Consider the following 22,582-nt stretch of genomic DNA (forward strand, 5'->3'; position numbering starts at 1 on the left):
TCCAGGGTGCACAGAGCTTGGCATGCAATTCTTTAGAAAAAGCTGAATCAGCTATATATGACTATAATGGAGGAATAATGGCACCAGAAATGCTGGCGCCTCTTGTGAGGATAAAGGAACATGGGTCCAGATGTAATTTCTCAAGGCCTTGATTCATGTCTGGGTTTTTTTAAGCCAATATAAAGCCTAAATGACTGGCCGGAAAGTATTGGGCAAACTGGCTTTGTGTAGATTTATACCTTTGCAAGGTATCCGAGTTGGTGGTAAGACCACTGTTAATGTCCCTCATGCATACACCCATTGGTTCAGGGGGGAGAAAACTTGCTTGGAAGGGACATGTGAGGGAGACAACCCTTGTTTTTGCAGGGGCCCCTTGCGGCCAATTTACAAATGTTATTCTAACTTCTGTGCAGAGCTGCGGATGCCATCCTTGGGCTGTTCTGCCTGATATTCCTTGTGGGGCTGCAACAAATGAAAAAGAGCATCCCCAGAAGCCACCGGATGGAGAGTTTTTATGTCAGGATCAGTCACCTTATAGTCTGGACTGCAGCTACAGGTTTGTCCAACCTGTACTATAAACTAGCTTTTAGTATTATTGTTTCCCAACTGTGTGCTCTTATCTATGCTGAATTGTCTGTGTGCTATCTGTTGTCAAATTGCATCTGACTTAGAACAACTGTAATAGAGCTTTCAAAGTAAGGAAATATTTAAGAAATGGTTTTACCAGGGCCATCCCTCCCATTTGAGTTTCAATGGCCAAGTGGGGCTTTGAACACAGGTCTTTCAAGTCGTGACCCACCTCTCTGTCTACTACATCATGCTGGGCTACTTGTATTGTATTGTGGGGTTTTTTTAATTTTGGTTTTTTTTTTTGGCAAAGCCATTGGTGGTTAATGCTGGTGTAATAGTTTGAAATGCTTTTTTTCCTCAGGCGACAAAGTGGGTTGTAAATCCTTCTCTGTGGGTTGGGAGTAAACTTGGCTAGGTTTAAAACCTCACATGTGGAGTGGTTGAGACGAGGAAGGAGTCCTGGAGATCAGCCTGAGGTAGGACAGCCTAAGAACAAGGAAGATAAATAAAGACATGCACAAAAGGAATCTGAAAAAGATAAGTGGTAGAGAAAAATGAAACACAGGTGAAGAGGTAAAATGCAAGAGACAAGGGGTGGCCTGTGTTTGGAGTAGGTTGAGGTTTCCTTAATTCAGGAATAGAAAAAAGGTGTGGACCCCGTTCTTTGATAGACTACAGTTTCCATCAGTGTTAGCTAGCCTTGCCAGTGGTGAGGGGATTATAGGAGTGGCAGTCCAATAGATACCTGGAGGCCACACATTTCCAATTTAATTTCTAGAAATAGAGCTTGGTATAATGGGAATATATCTAATAAATATCCTCATGATTTGAGAAATACATGATGTAGAAGTTGTAGCCAGCGAGTGTCAGTACGTTTTAGAGCTTTTCCCTCATGTACACACATACCCAGGGAGACACCTGATTGATGAAGTGCAACGTCTCTCTCTGTGAAGCGGCACATGTTCCCAAATGGATTGCCAGGCATACACTGGTGGCCTAGTGGAGATGCTTGCTGACGGCTTCCATCGTCCACTGTGTTTACCAACCATGTTTCAGTACGGCCATTTGGCAAAGCAGCACTTTACCATAAGATTCTCTCCCTTGCAGCCCGTAACGCTCTGGTGGTCCTTTTTGCTGGTCTCGTGGCTTACTCCTTCCAAGTGATGGGCTCCCAGCCATTCACCCTTACAGGAGCCACACCCCAGGGACTCCCTCCGTTCCAGCCACCGCCTTTCTCCAAAGTCACACCCAACGGGACCGTTTCCTTTCAAAAGATGGTGCAAGTGAGCATTTGTGTGTGTGTTTGTTTTCAGACTTGTGCAACTATTGTCTTTGTGAGGCTGGAAAAAAAAACCTGAGGCAGTTCATAATAATTGAAACAATGGCAGTTAAAATTATGGCTGTTTCAGTGTCAGCAACTAAAAAAAAATCACAACTAAAATAGAAGCATGTTCCTCTCAACATGGCTTAAAAATTGCATTAAAATGTTTAACTTAATTTTTTTAAATTAAAATTTAATTTAATTAAAATTAAAATTGGATTTTAATTTTAAAAAAACCTGGGGTCTAGTTAACTCAGTCATGCTTCTAAAATTTCTCCTTGAGTTGGGGATTGGAATCTGCTTAGAATTACTTTGCAGCTTCAGTTTCTTCTGTATTTTATACAGGCAGAATCATAGTTGCAACTTGCAATCTAACCCTGTGTGGTTTTTCAGACTAGTTTGGGCAGCATGGAAAGTGGCAGTCTTTTGCATCTCTGTTCTTCTGTGGTGCTGGAACTTGGAACAGGGTTAGGAAAGTTACTGTTTTCGACTGTGTCTCACAGAATCCTTTCGCCACCATGATGGATTTTGGGAGCAGCAGCCTAAAAACGTACTTTTCCAATGTATGAAACCTGGTTGAATATGACTTTGGTCTTTCTTATCCAATGCAAGTTTGTGCATTGGATCCAATTCCAATTTGAAGGTAGCTTATTTTGTAATTCTGATCCATGAGGCAGACAGAGGGATAGTGACTCCCTTATGCTGTTTGAGGCCTATGCAGGACATCTGACATTGTTTTCCAGCTGAAAAGAGTTCTTGATTGAAAAAGAGAACCTGGGGTCATCAACTCGAATCTCCCTCACAAATTTGTTAGGACAATGTACAAGAAGTTCTGGATATGTCAGTTCTTTACAAGTCATGATATGGGGGAAAATAATTTCCACCATCTTGTTTGAAGAGCTGGGCCCTCCTTAGAAACTGCAAGCAGCAGAAAGTGCCTGCTTGAAATTACTGAAATATTCTAAGAGCCAACAGAATGAGTTTCTAAGGCTTGACTGAACAAAGGTTGACTGACTCCTATGTATGCAGTACTCACCAATTAGATACTGAGGTGAGGATTATTACTTGTTTTTTATTTCTGATCTGGGCATGTGAACGTTTACTAGGAGGTTGCAGTACTCTCTTCCTGTTGAAATGCAGGCTTTCTTCTCCATTACAGGCAATGGGCGATGGTTTGGTGGTGGTGCCACTCATGGGACTGCTGGAGACAGTGGCTATTGCCAAAGCATTTGGTATGATTTTCAGCTTCTCTGAAGACAGAGATGGGAGGATGATTCCTTCCGCATGCCCTGTGGGATGTGGGAAAAGAGGGCTTGCTGCTGTCTGAGGGCATGTTTTTTTGGAGAGAAATGGTGGTTAAACACAACTACCATATTTCCCTGAAAATAGGACAGGGTCCTATATTAATTTTTGCTCCAAAAACACATTAGGGCTCATTTTCAGGGGATGTTTTATGTTACAGTCACGTCTTCTTCTTCTGGTTGCTGCACAATGCTGCACAATTGTGGAGGGCAGGGTTTCACTAAACTGGGGCTTATTTTTGAGGGTAGGGCTTATACCTCTTCCATGTTTTGCATACACGGACTGATCCAAGGACACAGTGCAGCCACACACAAATCCAGCCTCTGGGTAGTCTCAAGCTTTCTTCATTTCTGGATAATCAGTTCAGGACAAGTCAGAGGATTCATTTTGTGTGTGCTGTTGTTGAAAAACTGGGAATTAGAAGGCCTTGCTGATCTACCTGAGACCAGCCAGAGGTCTGTTAATACATCCCAATTCAATGCCTGTCCATCTTGGGTCTAGGCAGTCATGTTCTCAGTAGAGACAAGGGAAGCCTTGACAATGGACTATGTTTTACATTCTTCCAAAAGGATCTAGGATGGCTCTCGGCCCCATGTTCCCATTTGTTCCACATTAGTGTGTCTGCTGTGCTTTCTAGAGCTTTTACTTTTTAGCAGTAACAGAGTATTTGGCTCTTAGCCCAACCAGTATCTAAATGTTCTTTTTTCCTTCCAGCTTCTCAGAACAACTACCAAATTGATTCCAACCAAGAGCTCTTGGCCATGGGTAAGACCTCTGTGCCAATTGATTGGATTCTGTGGGGAGGGCATTGGATTCGGTCTTCTGTTTGAGAGCCACCAGGATAGAGTAAGACTGAGTCTGAAAAGGAAGACCACATGCTAACATAGTAAAGGACTATTAAAATGGTCCTTCTAGGCAGTAGATGGTGTTAGCACATAGGAAGAAGAAGACCTGGGGACAAGCAGAACTTGTGAAATAACCCCTTCAATTTGCCTCCTTTTAAAAAGCCCTCCTTCAGGATCAGACAGTGGAAAGAACCCTTGTAAGCCTTGAGGTGGGAGGTCCAGAAGGAGAGGATCCCCCGTTTTGGAAAAATATTTTGCCTAGAAGGTCGTCTTGTGCTCTGTAGGGTATATGGGGGTGGGGGCCATTCTGCCATTTTTTTGAAGGGCCCCAAACACCCCTGCTCCCCAAATCCCATTTAAAAGGAAAAATAAACTTTTGGAGGGCCCTAGAGGGAGGATGGGGGATTTTAAAGTGGTGGGGAGGGCCCAGTTTTTATCAGAAAAATATTGAGGGAGGAGTCATGGGAGTGGGTGTGCCATCCCGAGTCCAAGGATGGGAGCTTGTGGGCCTTGGACCTCTGGAGATTGACCACCTCTGGTTGAGGAGCTCTAGTGGGAGAGAGTGCCCCCATAATTATTTTCACCTTCTTAATTACCATTAGAAGATTTATCCTATTATTCATTTAAGTCTACCACTTTATACCTTGAAACTACAGTGGTACCTCGCAAGATGTTAATTCGTTCCGCGAAAATCGCTGTCTTGCTAAAACATGGTCTTGCGAAACGCGGTTTCCTATTGGAATGCATTGAAATCTATTTAATGCGTTCCAGTGGGGGGGAAATCGTTGTCTTGTGAAAATCGTCCATAGAAAACATTGTCTTGCGAAACGCGGTTCCCCATTGGAATGCACTGAAATCTATTTAATGCGTTCCAAAGGGGGGGAAACCCGTCTTGTGAAGCATTGGTTAAAGAAAAAAAGTCTTGCGAAGCACAGACCCAAACATCGTGTAGCGAAAATTGCCTTAGGAAAAACCGTTTTGCGAAGCGCAACAGCGATCGCAAAAACCCATCGTCTTGCAGATTAATCATCCCGTGAGGCAATCGTCTTGCGAGCACCACTGTATTAGTTCTTATCCTATCTTCAAGAGTTTGTACTTTTTAACACAAATAATTCTGCTCGCTGAAGAAACAGGAAACCAGGATTCTGTATCCTTCACAGGGGCTAAACTCAGTGATCCATAGGGTCCTTTCTGCCTCTGTAGTTATAACATGATGATGATGATGAATCCTTAGTCTTTCTTTCTGTGTGACCTCTAGGGTTCACCAACATCCTAGGTTCCTTTGTGTCATCCTATCCTGTCACAGGTAGCTTTGGCCGGTAAGTATTATATTCATATTTTGCCTTTCTCCCAGTGCAGATAGCATTAAAAGCAGAATGATTTGTAGGAATTAAATATGGTTAAATAAACTAAAAATAGCCTTCTAGTTAAAACAATTTAAAAATAATTTCATTAAAAACTTATCAGTTGTCAACTGAAACATTGGCAGCTTTTCCCCCCTGGAAGTAACTTGACCTTTAGTTCCTTCAGTACTCTCGTGGTGTTGCAATCTGCAAATTCAAATTTGTCAGTATAGGATGAGCCGTGTTGGCTGCCCCCTCTGTCAGGAACTTCCCCTCTTGCTCAGCTGCTTCATGGAAGGATTTCACATAGGGTGGTTGGAAACCCTCCCTTACATAATTCCCTCTGTGATGCAGCTGAGAAGGGGGTGAAGGCCCCGGCAGAGGTGACAGTCAACACTGCTCGTCCTATCCTGACTAAATGTGAACCACAGATTGCAAGAGGAGAAAAGGAGGGATGCTGGCCATTGAGAGCACTTTCCTCAGAAGCAAGTTCTGTCTGACTTAAAATGTCTTTTCTTACTGATAGAAAGACAATAGAAATGGGGACAGCCTGTTTTCCTTTGGAATGGAATTCCACACCCTTGGAACAACTAGGAAATGCTTTTGTAAATTTTGTGGAAGTACATCCTTCTATGGATGATGGGCACCTGTATTCATAGGTGCTCACACTTTGTATTCAACTACATTCATGATGTAATGCAGAAGTCCTCGTGGCTTGAAAATAATAGCGTCCAGCAAATCCATGTGTAAAATCACTCTTCATGCATTAATTGTCTTTTAATACTCTTTATCAGGGTGGATTTGATTTGAATCCAGTAGATTTAACTCACAATTTCAGTTTTTAAAAAATTAGATATAAATTCATAGTTGCCAGTCCTATATATGTATTATTGAAACTGCTAGTGGCATTGTTTTTGGTGGGGTTATAAACTTTATGTGTATAAGGCACCCAGGTTGGTTGACACAGATGGCAAGTAGTAAATGGCACCTGAGATGATTTCTGAAGGTTCCTGCATTTCTCTTGTTAGAACCAAAGTTATGTCAAGAAAGAAGCCCTGGTTTTAAAAGTCCAGCTCCCTGAACAAAGCAATCCATGTCTATACACCCCTACAAGTTTGTGAATTCTATTGTGTAATACTAAGACCTTATTCTCATTGCCCTCAATTTTTCTAAGAAGATGATGGGGCTCCATCCTGCCACCATAATGACTTCGTTTTCTTGTGGCAGGACCGCTCTGAATGCACAAACGGGTGTGTGCACGCCTGCTGGAGGACTAATCACAGGTAGGGGCTGGAAAGAGGCCTTTTTATCCTGCTGAGTTGCATCATGGTTAAGGGAGGACCTGGCAGACAGACACTGGATTAGTGACTTTGTTCTTGTAACTTCTTGGGAATGAAAGGTGATAATTCATTTAGGAAGAGGCCATATAAAAGCAGGAGTCTACAGCAAATGGAATAGGTGCCACGATGGTTGCAATTAAAGGAGTGTTTCTATAGCTCTTTATTATGTAAGATCATGGAAACCTCACAGCCCTGCTGTCTTGAGCCCACAATGGTGAAAAAATAGTCTTTGACTATATTTGAACATGAAGTGATTTTTCACTCTGGAGGAGATTATTAATCAGAATCTTGCAAGCTACTCAAGTAAGCCAATAATGGCTGGAATCCCATGGATATTCGCCTATGGTTTGTATAACTTGCACAATCAAATTGTGACTAATTGATGAGGTGGACACCAAGTAGCCATGAGCGCATGTCTCTTCCGGCTGGCCCCTCCTTCAAAACTGCCCTCTTTCTGCATCTCATGGGGGGGTATATTTGGGGTTGTTCCTCCTTGCACTCTGTCCAAGGTGTCCAGTTCGCCCTTTCACCTGCCTGCCTTCTTGCCTGATGAAGATGGCTTTGGTGCTGCTCCCAGTCTTTTCCTGTGTGAGGGCTCAAGGTGCCAGCTAAAACCCAGAGAAGAAGCCACCCTGCAGTTGGAGGTGGGGCAGCTAGTCACTTCTTTCTCCTACTCCCATGGGTTCCTACCTCCCCGCTCCCTTGATACCTGAAACTAAGTCATATTTGGGAGTGTGTGAATGAGTGTGCATGCACACTGAGGAGGGGGGGCACATATGTGGAAAGTCTGTGTGCAAGTTGCATGGAGTGACACTGCACTTCTGAATTTGCAGCGACACTATTGGTTGCATAGTCAGATGTCTTACAGGGCACTGGAAAGGGACGTGCCCAGCACCTCATCAGTTAGCCACAATTAACTACAGCAGGTTACACGAGACTAAGCAAACACCGGTACGATTCCTGCCCATGAGTCTGGGTTTCCATCTGGGTTCTACATTTCAGCAAAGGTGGTGTGGCCTCTCTGCTTCCCTGGCATGAAAATGGATGCTGACCCTCTGTCCTAGCTCTGTCCTGCACTCCTGAGCAGAATATTTCTCCTTCACTATTAGGCCTCCGGAGGGTTGCTCATTTTTCTCCCCCCCTCCTCTCTTTCTGCAGGGGCTGTGGTGCTGCTGTCTCTAGCCTATCTGACTTCTCTCTTCTACTACATTCCCGAAGCAGCGCTGGCAGCTGTCATCATCTGCGCCGTGGCTCCCATGTTTGATGCCAAGATTTTCTGCACGTTATGGCAGGTTAAAAGTAGGTACATGAATATCTTTTTTTTAAATTCCAGAATTGAGGAATTGCGAATCGTATCATTCTTCCTAGGAATACAGAACCAATAGAAACTTTTAAAACAAGACTTGAAAGTCTGTTCCTTTTTTTGCAACTCGGGGGTCCAGCTTCCCCCAATGACTGACTTGCCGTTATTTCATTAGAGCTGTTCTGTTCTTTGGAAGAGCTGTACTGCAGTCAGCCACCGATGACTATAACAGGCCACAGTTTGATCGCTGTGTACAAGGGAGCTTCCCTTTGGTAGCAGTCACCCCTTGGGTTCACCCAGTTCATCCTGAGTTGATTAATTTGTAGTAAACGTTAGAGTAGTGAAGGGTGATGTGAGTTGTGTTTCAACAGTTCTCTGAAGGGCCATACATTAACCAGGCCCAGATTACGTAAAACCCTAGACACCTTTTCATAATCAGAAAGAAGTACAATAATTTCAATGGAAGACCAAAGAAACCTCTGAGTCTAGAGAAACGGTCAAACATAGTCACGTGAATGTTGCTTTTTATGATTTTCAGTTTTGGTCACTTTAATGTTAGTATATCCTTTAGGAAGTATACACACACAACGGAATCTTTGTATGTAAGGTGCTGCTTCCTTTCTTGGTGGCTATTTTTCTCCTTCTGTTGTGCATCGGCAGCCATCTTGCTGGCCAGTGATGCAATTTTTATATATTCCCCTCCTCCTCAGGGCTGGACCTCTTGCCACTCAGTGTGACATTCTTGCTGTGCTTCTGGGAGGTGCAGTACGGCATCATTGCAGGAGTGCTGGTCTCTGGTGTTCTTCTGCTCTACCCCATTGCCAGGCCACGGATAAAGGTTTGTTTTCCTGACTTTGGATGCGCTGTGTTGACTTAGAAGGGAAAGCCATGTTACTCAGTGCGCTTGGTTAGTAACCACAAAGAATGGATCATAGAAGGTTTTTGTTACGTCTCCACCTGCTTCTGTCACCCTGTGAACTTCCTGGATATAAGGCGAGTAATGGTTGCCTTTGGCTGGGGTAGGCAACCTGTGGTCCCTGGGCCCCACTTAGCCCCTGGGCCCAAATATACCCCTCAGTGCCCCGATTCCACTGTCATCCCCTCCTCATAGGTTTTTAAAATGACCCTCAAAAAGATCTAGAGATCCCCTTCTGTGTGGGAACAGGTCGTCCTCAAGGTAAATTTAAAGAAATGGCCACTAGATAGCACCAGAGAGCTTTTCCAGTAAAAACAAAGCCACTTTTTTGTTCTACCTTTTTGGGGGGAGGGTAGTGGGGTTTGTGGGAATGGACACAACCCTTCAGGGTCCCCAGATGTGTCTTTCGTCCCCCAGGCTTTGGTGATTCCCCACCCCTGCTTTAGGCAATTTAAAGTGTGGTACTCAATGTAGTGTAGTGGATAGAGTGACAGACTAGGACTCTGGAGACCCGACTTTGAATCCTCACTTGGCTGTAGAAAGTCACGTGGGTGGGGGAGTAGAACTGGCAAGACCACTCCTTAAATACCTCACTTACCTTGAAAGTGCTATTAGGGTTTCTATGAGTTGGTTCTGGACCTAACGGTACAGAACAAAAACAACAGGCAAGATTGGCAGCCAGAGCTGTGGTGAGTGAAGTACAGAAGTGCCCCAAGCATTGCTCTTGAAAGCCTTTTCCCTCCTGCTAGAGTGAACTCCTTGTTTGATAGGGAGATAAAGACCCTAGAACAGGCGGAATGAAAAGTGCAATAGCATAAGAAGCAAACTTGGAACAAGGCTGGTCAAAGACAGAATGAAATTCTTTTAGGAGTCTTTATCTCTCATGGCCGGGGAGGCGGGGGGAGGGAGGCAAAGAAATATTACACATCAGTGTCATCAGTGCATCCGTACAAAATAGATCTGCAACGTTGTTCTATACTGTGTGAGTTTTCTTCAGCAGACGTTTTGGAGGACAAGAGGCTTGCTGTGTGTGCCGTATGCTTTGCTGATAGAGTAATTCAGAGTCACTTCAGATTGCAGGTCAGGTCAGGTGATACCAGCTGGGCAATGATGTCTTAGTTGTTTTGGATTCTTTACATGGGATTTCACAGGGCGTGGATGAGATTCCTGGAAATGTGGGAAACAATACTGCTTCAACCTAGCCATTTCTTAGCCAAGATAAGACTGACCATATGGCTAATGAAGCGGTTAAAGAAATTTTCTGTTGACCAAATAAAGTTAGACAACTGTAAGCTGCTCCGAAGTAATCTCTTATTGACCAAGGTGATTGAGAAAGTGGGAAATCTAACTTCGCTTAGAAAGCACTTCATTGCAGTGGTTCTGATCCATGCTGTCACACTGTGTAGGTTTTGGAAATTACTGTTACCGTGGCTGTTGGTCTATTGTGTCTTTCACTATAGTTCTGTCCTCTATATTATTTAACATGTATGCAGAAACTTTGGGAGATGTCATCCAGAGCCTTGGAATGAGATACCATTAATGTGTTGAGGATAATCAGCTCTGTTGCTATCTGTTCTTCTTCGTAGTCTCTATGAATCATACATATGGGTTCCTTCTGCACCTGTGCAGACATTTTCAGAACATTTCAGATCCTTTAAAAAACCCATTTACACCCTGTTCACTTTGCATGTTCCCCACCTTGTAGCTAATCCTCAGTTCCTTTTCAGCAGCCACTGAGGTAACATCTTAGAAGTGTTTCTAGAGCTAAACGAATTTAGTCTTTCATGTCCTCACAAGATAAACATTTCTACAGGTCTTGAACCATGGGGCAGTAGTCATACAGCCTGCTAGCGGCCTGAATTTCCCAGCAATTGAGTTCCTTCGAGAGACTGTGTACAAGCAAGCTCTGTCAGGTAAAGTGACCCCTTTGATACAGTAATGACTGTGAAGAACTGAACTGTATCCAGAAGTAAAAAAACAACAACAACACTGTGACACTTCACCTGGGGTAGTATATTGGCATAAAACTATACTTTGAGTCTGAGTGCTGACACGGGAAATCAGAAAAGTGCTCTTATATGCTTCTCGTTGGAGGGTCAGCGAGTTGTAGGTAGAAATGGTATGCACTGCAGAGGAAAGTTGAGTGGCACCTCTTGAACCAAATACATATTAAGATATGTGTCCATTAGTTTAATTGATATGGATAGATATCAATTGATATTGACCTCCAGTCAATTAACTCATTTTCTGTTTCTTTTAATCTCCCCATCTTGGCGATGTATATATAAATAGTTTGGTAGGGTTTTATTATGTACTGTATGTTTATTGTTGTGTTTTATTGCCTGTGTTTTTATCACTCATGTAAGCCACCCCGAGTAGACTTTGTCTAGGGGGCAGGGTAAAAGTCCAATAAAAGTAAAAGTAAAGTATGTAGACAACTACACAGCTTGAGTCCACTAGCTCTTATACGGATTCTAGTTGTTCAAAGAGTCATGGAGCCATAATATGCCTAAGATAGTAATGTTGTGAGAATCCGGTGACGGTTTATGGTTGCCATACATTCTGGTGGTGCTAGGAATATAGGTCTAAACCTTAGCTGAGGAAAGGAAAGATAGAAGCCTAGGAGAGCCACTTCCTTAGCAAAGTGACTTCCAACTGTTCCATTTGAATGTATGGACTATTCAAATATGCTTGGACTTCAGGATGTTTCTGGGTGCAAAACTCAGACCTTAATCCTCTGAAAACCTCCTGGTAGGAGCACCTGATCTTTCAAATGTAATGTTTGTTGTCTACCTTCAGGACCCCAACTGCACAGCGTCATCCTGGATTGCACCCATGTCAGTGACATTGACTACACTGTTGTGTTGGGCTTGTCTGAGCTGTTCCAGGAATTCCAGCACAAGAGACTCTCCTTCATCTTCACTGGCTTGCAGGTGAGTTAAAAATGGGAGAAACCAATGAACGTGGTAGCTAGATAACTGCTCGCTTTAAAAGGAGACAGACCGGGAGGGCTTGAGACACGGCATCTTGCTTAGCGGTAGAGGGTTTTCCAGTAAAAGATCATAGGCCCAATGGCTGGCATTTCCAGTTTAAAAAAACCAAATAAAGGAACCCATATAGAAGATATGCTTGGAAAACCTTCTGCAGCTACTGCCAATCAGAACAAAGAAATACTGGGTTAGATCGATCACTGGTATGACTCAGAATAAGCTAGTTACGTATATTCTTACATTAAGCATAGTACACCATGTAAAGCTCAGAAAGAGGAACTACTCAATTGTCCTCTAGAACGTGGGGTATATGTACCCCCAGCGGTTCAAACCACAACATTTAGGGATATGTGAAAAAAATTGAATAATGGCAGAAAAGGGCACATAGGTCAGCATTGTAAAGTTTTGAAATTAATTGAATTTTATGAAAAGCAGTGGAGTGGGTTTTCTTCATTCTTTAACATCAAGAAAAGCCCCATTCCCTTGCTTTGTTCTTTTGGCAAATGACGGGGAGTCTCTCCCTGAACATTGTGTTGTGAACACACCACTGCAGTGTGCATGCTTGGCGGCGCACCCATCACAGACTTAGCTTTCATTCTCCTTTACTTTGTGGACATTTCATGCTGTCGTGCCGGTACCAGTGTATATATAAGCAGGCGCTTCAGTCAGTCCAGTGAGTCCACCAATCATATTTATGACCAACATTTTGCAAATACTGTATAAAAAATACAAATTATGGCAATGGGCTGCCAAGAATGTGTGATCCACACATTTATAAGTGAAAAAAGTTTGGAAACCACTACTGTAGAATATAGCCCACCAGTTTAAGATACAATATATCTAGTCCAGTATTATCTACTCTATCTGCAGTGGACTCCCTAAGACCACAAAGAGGTCTCTGTGGTTTTGCTGGGGATTGACCTTGAGAGCCTACATATGCCAAGGATGCGCTCTGTCTTCCTCCCAGGGTCTTTTTGCTTCTGATTCAGACATTCTTAGTTTTCAAGGGCACCCCTTGAAGGCTATGGGAAGAATGTGACCAGTTTCCCTCCCCCCCCCCATTCATCCTGTTCACAGGCACATGTTCGCCAAGTCTTGCTGGCTGCTAATCTGGAAGGTTTCTGTAGTTTTCCGAGTTTGAACGATGCAGGTGAGTAAGGTTCGAAATGACCTTTAAAAATACTTCTCTATTTCCAAAGAAACTTTGTTGAGTGTTTGTGGTTGAGATCTTTGGCTGAAAAATGTTGCTATGTTGAATTTCTGTCTTTGGTTTCTTATATTTTCATCCCATCTGAAGGTGAAAATGTTTTCCCGCAGTGACATATATCAATTAAAAATTAGGTCCAGTGCTGGGAGCAAGCATTGGACATAATCTCTGTTCCTGAATAGATTTGGTCTGGCCATGGTGACACGTGCCTTCATTACATCTTGGTTGGAGTACCATAATGCAGTCTATGTGGGGCTGCCTGTGGAAGGTGTCAGGCAACTTCAGCCGGTCCAAAACACAGCAGCCAGATTTATTGATTGATTGATTGATTGATTGATTGATTGATTGATTTGATTTATGCCCCGCCCATCTGGTCTAAAAGACCACTCTAGGCGGCTTCCAATATAGTAAAAACAGTGAAATAATACAAAAAAACCCCACAAACAATTACATACATCATATTGTAATAAACAGAATACAACTATAGAATAGAAAATACATAAGAAGAGAATAAACAGAAAAGTCAGATATTAACTGGAGGGAAGGCCTGAATGTATAGCCATGTTTTTAATTGACTTGTAAAAGTGCCCAAAGTGGGGGCCGCGCGGTTCTCAGGAGGGAGATTGTTCCAGAGGCGAGGAGCCACCGCCGAGAAGGCCCGGTTTCGTGTCGTTTCCTTCTGGGCCTCCCTCAGCGTTAGGCTCCTCAGCCTCACCTCCTGGCTCATGCGGGTGATCCGAGTAGATCTAGGTGGGAGCAGGCGTTCCGCCAAGTATCGGGGTCCTAAACCGTTTAAATGCGGAAACGGATGGGCGGCCAGTGCAGCATGGCCAGAGTAGGAGAGAAATGTTGGTTTTTTCTCACTCCAGTAAGATTGCTAACTAGGGCTGGTTACAGGGAAAATGTAACACCCCTGTTGCAGCAGCTCATAGGAACATAACAAGAGCCCTGCTGGATCAGGCCAAAGGCCCATCTAGTCCAGCTTCCTGTCTCTCACAGTGGCCCCACTACGCGCCTCTGGGAGCACATGAGACAACTGGATATCTGTCTCTTGATACCCCTTCCCCTCCATCTGACATTTTGAGGTACCTTCCTTTGAAGCCTAGAGATTATACATCCCCATCATGGCTTGTAACCTGCAATGGACGTTTCCTCCAGGAATCTGTCCAATCTCCTTTTAAAGGCATCTAGGCCAGATGCCATGTGGGACGTGGTGGTGCTGCGGGTTAAACCGCAGAAGCCTCTGTGCTGCAAGGTCAGAAGACCAGCAGTCATAAGATCGAATCCACGTGACGGAGTGAGCTTCTGTTGCTTGTCCCAGCTTCTGCCAACCTAGCAGTTCAAAAGCATGTAAATGTGAGTAGATAAATAGATACCACCATGGTGGAAAGGTAATGGTGTTCTGTGTCTAGTCACACTGGTCATGTGACCATGGAAACTATCTTCGGACAAACGTTGGCTCTACGGTTTGGAGACGGGGATGAGCACCGCCCCCTAGAATCGGACACAACTGGATTAAATGTCAAGGGAACCTTTAGGCCAGATGCCGTCACTACATCCTGTGGCAAGGAGTTCCACTGGTTGCTGACCTGTTTCCTGGGAGAATTCAAATTGCTCGTTCTAACCTGCAAAACCCTAAACGGTTTGGGCCCAAGCTATCTCAAGGACTGCCATCTCCTTTTATGAGCCTGCTCTAGTGTTAAGATCCTCTCTCTTTCCTCTTGTGTCTCCTGTAGAGAAGATTCTTAAAGAGGAGCCGTGCAGTCCAAGAGAGGTCTTTTTCGATGATGGCAGTGAGACCATATTGCCAACCTCTGGAATCATCCAGTGAGGATCTTGGGCTTCTAATGCCTCTTCCTGCCCACTAGGAATTTCCTACCCTTGACGCTGACATTTTTTGGACCTTGAATAACACAATGGAGCATGGATTCTAAGAGCTTGCATGTGCTCTTGTGCCGTTGCCTGTACACTTCTTGGCCATTAGGCAACTTTGAATTCAGACGTTGCTGAGGAGCTGGAGCTGTGTGTGTCACGAAAGATGAGAGTTGGCATAAATTTGGATAAGAAAGGGATGAAAATGCAATTACTGCAAATGGTGTACGGTTTCTGGGAAGTGGGAAAACTGAAGAGAACGCGCAGTGGCACAGCAGCACTTCTAGCTGGAAGGGTTATGGTATATCCAAATAAAACTGTTCCTATAATTTATTTCTAAATGCACTTTGCACTCCAGTGAGACAGTTAAGGGACCACAGATCTTGAAAGGGGAGGGAAAGAGCACAACATTTTTTTAGAACATGGAAGTAAAAATTAGGTGAAACAGATAGGTACCTATCCTGGATGGGTAGTGGGAAACTGTCCGGTTGTATAATTTGGAATGATTTAGGCAGGGAATGAAATGCATGAAGCCAGTTTTCCTGACAGTGTAGAATCTGGGGGCATCTTGAGAACTAATAAATTTTATTTTGCATAAGCCCAGTTCTTCAGATGTGTGTATATTTTGGCTCTCAGCTTCAGCCAAACCAATGTTTATTTTTGCAAAGGAAAGCCTCCACTTCTTTGCGTTTGCGCACACTCCTTCACTGTTTTGCACAACAGCCCAAGCACTCAATCTGTGGAACTGACATCTTGTCTGAATAGAGACCAGGGCACAAACTTGCAACTGAGAGGATACTCAGAGAGCAGCCCCTCCTGTTCAGTGGTAGACATTTTACAAATCAGAATGTAGAAGTGAACTGGAGAGAAGCAGATAAGGTAGCAGATAATGGAGAGTTAAGGTCTTTGTAGTCCAGAACATCACATCCCTACTGATACTTTTATTTCTGTGTCATGCACCCATCTGCCAAGGAGTAGGCTGGTGGTCTTGGATCCCTTGGCCTTTTTCTGGTATAGCCATTAACAGAATGTGTTTCTAAAAGATAATTTGGGTGGCTGGTCATGCATCGGTCTATATATGTGTGATCTTTCATATCATTCTCACTAGCAAGGGAGTTTTGTTTCTTCTTAAGTTTCACATCTTTCTGCCACCAGCAAAAATGTTTTGGGTTAGGTTCACTTTCTCTTCCTGTTGTACAGGAAATGCTGAATTATACAAGTTCTGTTATACAAATAGCTCTCAATTCTCTCTCCAGTAACATTCACTGTTTTGGAGGCAGACTTCCTATTTACTTACTTAACTTACTTACTTACTCATTCATTCATTCAGATTGAAAAGGTGGTTGTGTCTCCTTGGGACAAACTTGTTGGTCAGTCATTGGGGGTTGGGGCAGAGTTGGTCAGAATGGCTTGGACGTTTTGGTTGTAGCTGAGGCATCATCTGTCTCCTCGCCCTTTTGACCAAGAAACTGGAGTTTCAGTAAAAAAAAGGTGTGCAGCTTTTGTTTCATTTCCTGTAGTTGCTTTTTTTTCTCCTCTCACCATCCTATGGCCATTACAGCCCCCGACCCCTGGAAATGGTGGCCACCTGAATGCTTCCTTATTTCTCAGCCAAGTAAGAAAGGTGGTGCTGGAAGGAGGTGCAAATCTCTCACCCCAGTGAGGAAAGGGGTCCTCACAGCCAAGGGATTAAAAGCTCCAGGAAATTGCTTGTGTCACCCCACCTTTTCCCCTTCGCTTAGCTCTCAAGGCAGCGGACAACATTTAGCAAACAGTTTTCTTTGGGCATCCCTCTCTCACATGCCTTAGCTGTAAGACCTTATTGAAAGTGTGAATACTACATTTTAGACACACACAGGAAGGTGATAATGAGTGGAAATCCAGCAGAGCTGAGGCAGGGTAAAACCTTAGCTAAAAGAACTCATAGTCTGAAGATGGCAACTGCAGACAGAATGAATCTGTTACTGCAAGGTGCTGCAGGTACTGTTATACCTTCATGTCCCGAACAAAGAACCAAAGCCTGCAAGAAGCCGATTGTTTCCTAGATTGGGCTTTTGATACCAAAGCTTGGAACTTTACTGTTACTCTTTAGATCTATGCTGCATGAAGATTCATACTGGTTCCCTCAAGTGGCCAATACTGCTATTGAACACTGAAAACAATGTGGTGATGATGATGATGAACATATGACAAAGCAAGGCTTCATTTGATACCTATTCCCAGATACCTTGAACTGCAATTGTCAGAAACCATCTAGTGGAAAATGATGCGAGATTTATATCAAGAAAATGTCATTTGGGCTGGAATTCTAAAGAAAGGTATTTCTTATGCGTATAGACTTTTTTATTTTATATTTACAGTATTTACATTTTTTTATCTTGCCCAACTAGTAGCGGAGCCACTACTCTGAGTGACTAACAAAATAAAATAACATAATAAACACCAATGGAAATTACAAATAAGGCATCACACACAATGCAACACATTTCAAAAGACAATAAAATTGCAAGAATAATAGCAGCCGGCAGAGAGAAGTTGATGGATACAAAATAGAATCAGAACATGACATTAATTAAATTTATTGCACAAATTAAAAATAAAATAAAATTGAGCTGCTGTAACAAAGTGCCTTTCCATAGAATTCATCTACCTGGACCCCTCTGAATGCATTCAACACAAGCATAAGGAATTAAAAATTTCATCTGTGTTGGGTTGGGTGGAAGAATTACATGAGGTCCTTTTAAATTAAGCTTCCATGAACCATTGATACTCTGAACTATTAATGCAGAAGGGTTTCTAATGGACTACTGATCCAGCGTCTGTCCATCACAGAATCTAGAAGTTGATGCTCTTATGAACTTTGCTGATTAATATATCCAAAACAAGATGAAACAGAAGACTTTTAAAACAGAGGAAACTTCCTATTTTATGTGAGAAACCCAACTGGGCTTAATAGACAGTACTGGCTCTCGGGTAACTCATTTGAACATCATCTTGCAACTGGTGCAGCACCTGACTAAATTAGTAGCTATTCAGGAAAACACAGTTGATGGAGCTCATTCTTTGGTTGGTGTGATCAAGCTGATGAGGTTTTCAGAATAACCAGTCCCATTGTGGTCATCTTGGTGTGATAATGGCACTCTTTGGAATTATGTGCTGGATAAAATGTTTGGTGCAAAAGCTCAAGGTTTCTGATCTGAGGTTTCTCATCTGATCTGAGCATTCAGCCTGGAGGCAGGCAGTGCATCATGGCCTCTCCCACTTTGAAGAGACCCTTGTTCAGCAGGCCGAGGCAAAGAGGCAGTCCCGGCAGCAGCAAAATCAGGGAGCTGGACAGGGGACATATTGGATTTGTCTTCAGTGTGGAAGGGATTGTCACTCTCAAATTGGCCTCCTCAGCCACACTAGACACTGTTCCAAGTCCTCCATACAGAGCACGTTACCATAGTCTCTCGAGACTGAAGGATACCTAATCTAATCTGGCACAAACTCAGCAAAATGTTAGACTAGATCAATGCAGAATGGTGTGTACCATGTAGTGTGATGGGCAATTGTTGCACCCCCCATCAACAGAGGGCATGTTACCGAACTGGCAGGTTTGTGCAACAGCCCAGCAGAGTCTCACTCTTACTTAGACATGTATGTGCGTACCACATGCTGTTTTAGCTGGAAAACTTGTCAGGCCAAGAACAATTATTGTAAGTTAAAAACAGTGGCAGAGAAGAAATAGCCTCTGTCTTAAAGTGGGCCAGGCCCTAGGAGGAAATGACAATATAGGTCTAAAAGGACTCCCATCAAAATTACATAGAAGACAATGAATGCCCCTGCCAAGGAGTCATCTCACAGGATAGTCCTCCCATGGAGATGCCAGATTATTAGACGATTTTTGTTTTTATGCTACAAGGATTGTTTGGAGGTCTGGGAAAGCAAGCATCCTAGAATAGTAGTTGTTCTGGGTTTTTTGGGCTCTTGAAGATGCCGGCCACAGAGACTGGCGAAACGTCAGGAAGAACAACCTTCAGAACACGGCCAAAGAGCCCGAAAAACCCAGAACAACCATTAGATCCCAGCCGTGAAAGCCTTCGCGAATACATCCTAGAATAGTCTGCCCATCTTCTTGTTCAGTCAGATAGCCTATGTCCCTTGTCCCTGGATTAGCCTGGTAGATGATGATCAAGGCAGAATAGAACAGATAACTTTAGTCATCTTGGCCAAAAACCAGATTTTTAAAAAAAAAGACACACCATAGCCATATTGTTTTTTTGGGGAAGGATTCCCAGTGTGGTATCATGGACAGGGTGATGAACTAGGATTTCTGGAGAACAGTGTTTGAATCTCCACTTGGCCATGAAACTCATTGGGGCAGTGGAACTAGTAAAACTGCTCTTTAAATATCTCACTTACCTTGAAAACTCTTAGGGTCTCTATACACTGGTTCCACCTTGATGGCACAGAACACAACAAGGTAGATTTAAGGGGTTCTGAGCTTTGCCCAGCAGCACTATTGTGGTCAATAATATTAATCCAAGGTGTCATTATTGCTACATATGTGGCAGACCTGGGCAAAGTATGGCCCGAGAGTCACTCCTGTCCGGCCTGCTGGTCATTGCTCCAGTCTGGCTGGCCCGTCGCCGCTGAGTGAGCCGGAGCTCCGGCTCTGGTCACCCAGCATGGCAGTAAGCAAAACTTGTGAGATCCGACGCTGGGATCTTGTGAGTTTTGACTGTTACTCTTGAGCCGCAGGCTGCGGAGCCTGCGGCTCAAGAGGCTGGAAGTGATCCTTGTGCAGGCGACGTGATGACGCATCACATCGCCAGTGCGGGATAGAAGACAATCAGAGAGGAAGGCCACAGGGGAACAGAGGACAGGTGAGTTAGCTCAGTGTCCGTTTTTTTCTCCCCCCCCCCCACGGTGAACGAATTACAACTCTCACATAATTAACTCCCTAAAAAGTTTCGGGATTTAACTATGTCAGCCTTGTAGTTTGTTCACTGCAGGGCCTCAACCAATGGGGGCCTATTGCTACCCACAAATTGGGGGCCTATTACTACCCACCCCCAAACACAGTTCAGATTTTTAATGTGGCCCCCTATAGAAATTAATTGCCCTTGTGGGTTTTTAACTTGTAAACAGGCCAGAGTTGTGCTCGCACTACAAATTATTACACAACAGATCTTAAACACTTGCTGTTTTGTGTGCAGGCAATGCTCTCTCCGCCACTCTTCCCGGCCCTGAAATATTTGCTCAAGAGGAATTTAGCAAGGGGATGGGGGAAAATGTGCCTGTTCCAGGAAAGAGGGTGAGACTGGAATCACGTCAGTTGGCCCAAGGCGGCACATAATCCATCTTGAGGAAATGCAATGTGTCTCTGCATTTCCCTGCCATTTTTGCCCCCACTGCTGTTTTTCTTTATCTTTGGGTTCGTCTCCCTACAATGCCTCCTTCTCAATGATAGAATGTAGCATGATAAAATGAACCATGCACGGGATCCTTCTTCTTGTCTCTCTTTTGCTCAAATCACTCCCCTTAGTAACAAGGAACAGGCAGGCAGTCCTTCTGAAAAGTTGTAAGTTATAGCCATGACTATCCCAGACCAACAATAAATAAACTTCCTCCAGTTTGTTACTGTCTCTAGAATAACTTGCTCATAATGGGCTGTCATACAAGCTCCCAAGCAGAGAGAGAGAGAGAGTCAGGTGACCAAACTATGTGTTTGTATTGTAGTTTGGTGGGAGGAGGGGAGAAATAAAAAGAGTCCAAAATGTATCCTGAGCAGATTTTACTTAAATATCCTCAAATGGAGATGGCAAAATCATTGCACCAGCTGGGGGCGCATCAGGTCTCACTATGAACAATGTAGGACAAATTGTCTTTCCCCATCTCTGTAGTCCAAGGGGTGCCAATCATCCAGTACCTTTTCTATGATGACCTTGTTGCATCGAGGCACAGCAGCTTCCACTTGGTTCATAACAGAGGCTCAAAGAGACATGGCAATGCTCATGGCAGAAGAGGAGTTACTGCACTAAGCAACAGCCAGATTAACAATATGACCTAGTGGCGAATTCCTCAGCTCAATCAACCCTTTTATGAGTACAGTAATAGTAGAACTTTCTGATTGCAGATTGTGCCCTGAGCACCTACTCCAGGAAATTTCCATAATCCAATTAACATTTAAAAAAAAAAAACGACAACTGTGTGGTCCTTCCACAAAATCCAAAAAGGGTAGGTGGTATTGGGCCACTGAAGTGTTTAAAACAGGCATATCCACTTCAGTATCATTGCAGTCTCTTTCTCCCTCTGCTTCCAGCCTAACAGGAATTTAGATGCTACAGCAAAACGAGGCGCTAGAGGAATATACTGGATGATTGCCAACCCTTTATTGCTAGGGATTTGGATCTACAAAAGATCACACTGAAACAAAGCTGTCAGAGTCTGTAAGGTGCCATCACATGTGGCCTCTGCTTCCTCCCAACTTTAATTTTGTCACCAGCGATGGAGAAAGACAATGCCTGAAATAAAACCTCAACATCTAATTCTTTAGAAATATTCATATGCTTAGTGTTTTTAGCTTGTAGAGATTGTCTTTTTAACGCTGTAAGCCACCTTGGGTCCTTTTTAAGGAGAAAGGCAGAAAAATAAAATAAAAATCTCACCCGGACACAAGAAGTTCACCACCACTATCCTTGGGGAATTATTTCAACTCTAACGCTGACACTATAACATCTGCTCAGGATGCATTTTGGACTATTCCATTTTTCCGCTTGCCCCCCCCCCCCAAATACTCTGCAATGCCTAGCTTGATTAGGGGTCCTGTTGGGCTTGAACATTGACTTTTTTTAAAGGACAAAAAAAAGTTTTTCCCATCTTCGGTTGTGTGCAGGGACTATGTGAATCTTCCGTACATTTTAATCCATTGTTACGAGTTTAAAGTTGTTTTTTGCCATTATCTCAAACATTGCAGTCCAAAAGGGTGTGTACCTTGTTCAGAATGCTCTAGCTTGCATCCTTGAGAAGAAGCTGGAAGATCAAAGTTCTCTTATTACTTTTTACAGAAATTGTGTAGGAATGACTCAGCTTTGTATTCCTAGAGACAGAGTACAAAACCCGGGAAATGAAAGTGAAAGGGTGTTTCTGAAAAGCTTTGCAGCCCTTCAGTACAAGATAGTCTGGAAACTAAATAATTAGTCTGCTTCTAAATAATCAGAAGCAACCCTATTCTGAAGAAGGAAGAGTAAGTAGCTGTAGGTGTAATGGTCTGGGTGTTATTAAAAGCCAGCAAATGCTTAATTTTCCTGTTGCTTAATATTTGCTGTACTTTAAAAGGCAGAGAAAAAACCTACAGTACTTGGGTTGTTTTTGAACAAACAATTGGTTCTCTTAACTACAAACTGCAGTTGGGTGAGAAGGCTTTTGTCAAGACATTTTATAAAGTTTTGCTTATTTATGATGCATAACATATGATCTAACATAGTTGCAGTGGATTGAGTGTGGTGCTGTATGAGATCGGAATATAAAGAGTGCACAAACACCACAAAATAAAAAAGAAGCAGTGAGTTATTTTTGTTCGTGATAG

General features: G+C 43.3%; 1 protein-coding gene across 5 annotated transcripts in view; it reads left to right on the top strand.

Annotated features, from left to right (window-relative positions):
* Positions 1 to 15,607, top strand: part of SLC26A11 (solute carrier family 26 member 11) — a 24,085-nt gene extending 8,478 nt beyond the window's left edge. For all 5 annotated transcript variants that reach the window (XM_072990707.2, XM_072990708.2, XM_020813603.3 and 2 more), the window contains 12 exons: positions 414 to 556; positions 1,678 to 1,853; positions 3,051 to 3,123; positions 3,908 to 3,958; positions 5,297 to 5,357; positions 6,609 to 6,664; positions 7,880 to 8,020; positions 8,735 to 8,862; positions 10,754 to 10,853; positions 11,740 to 11,873; positions 13,008 to 13,080; positions 14,874 to 15,607. In XM_072990707.2, coding sequence (XP_072846808.2) covers positions 414 to 556; positions 1,678 to 1,853; positions 3,051 to 3,123; positions 3,908 to 3,958; positions 5,297 to 5,357; positions 6,609 to 6,664; positions 7,880 to 8,020; positions 8,735 to 8,862; positions 10,754 to 10,853; positions 11,740 to 11,873; positions 13,008 to 13,080; positions 14,874 to 14,968 — 1,231 coding nt within the window. In that variant the 3' untranslated portion in view covers positions 14,969 to 15,607. The remainder of the gene's footprint in view (positions 1 to 413; positions 557 to 1,677; positions 1,854 to 3,050; positions 3,124 to 3,907; positions 3,959 to 5,296; positions 5,358 to 6,608; positions 6,665 to 7,879; positions 8,021 to 8,734; positions 8,863 to 10,753; positions 10,854 to 11,739; positions 11,874 to 13,007; positions 13,081 to 14,873) is intronic.
* Positions 15,608 to 22,582: the final 6,975 nt, after the last annotated feature.

Source organism: Pogona vitticeps, chromosome 2, assembly GCF_051106095.1.
Source record: "Pogona vitticeps strain Pit_001003342236 chromosome 2, PviZW2.1, whole genome shotgun sequence".
In the NCBI taxonomy this organism is placed as follows: domain Eukaryota; kingdom Metazoa; phylum Chordata; class Lepidosauria; order Squamata; family Agamidae; genus Pogona; species Pogona vitticeps.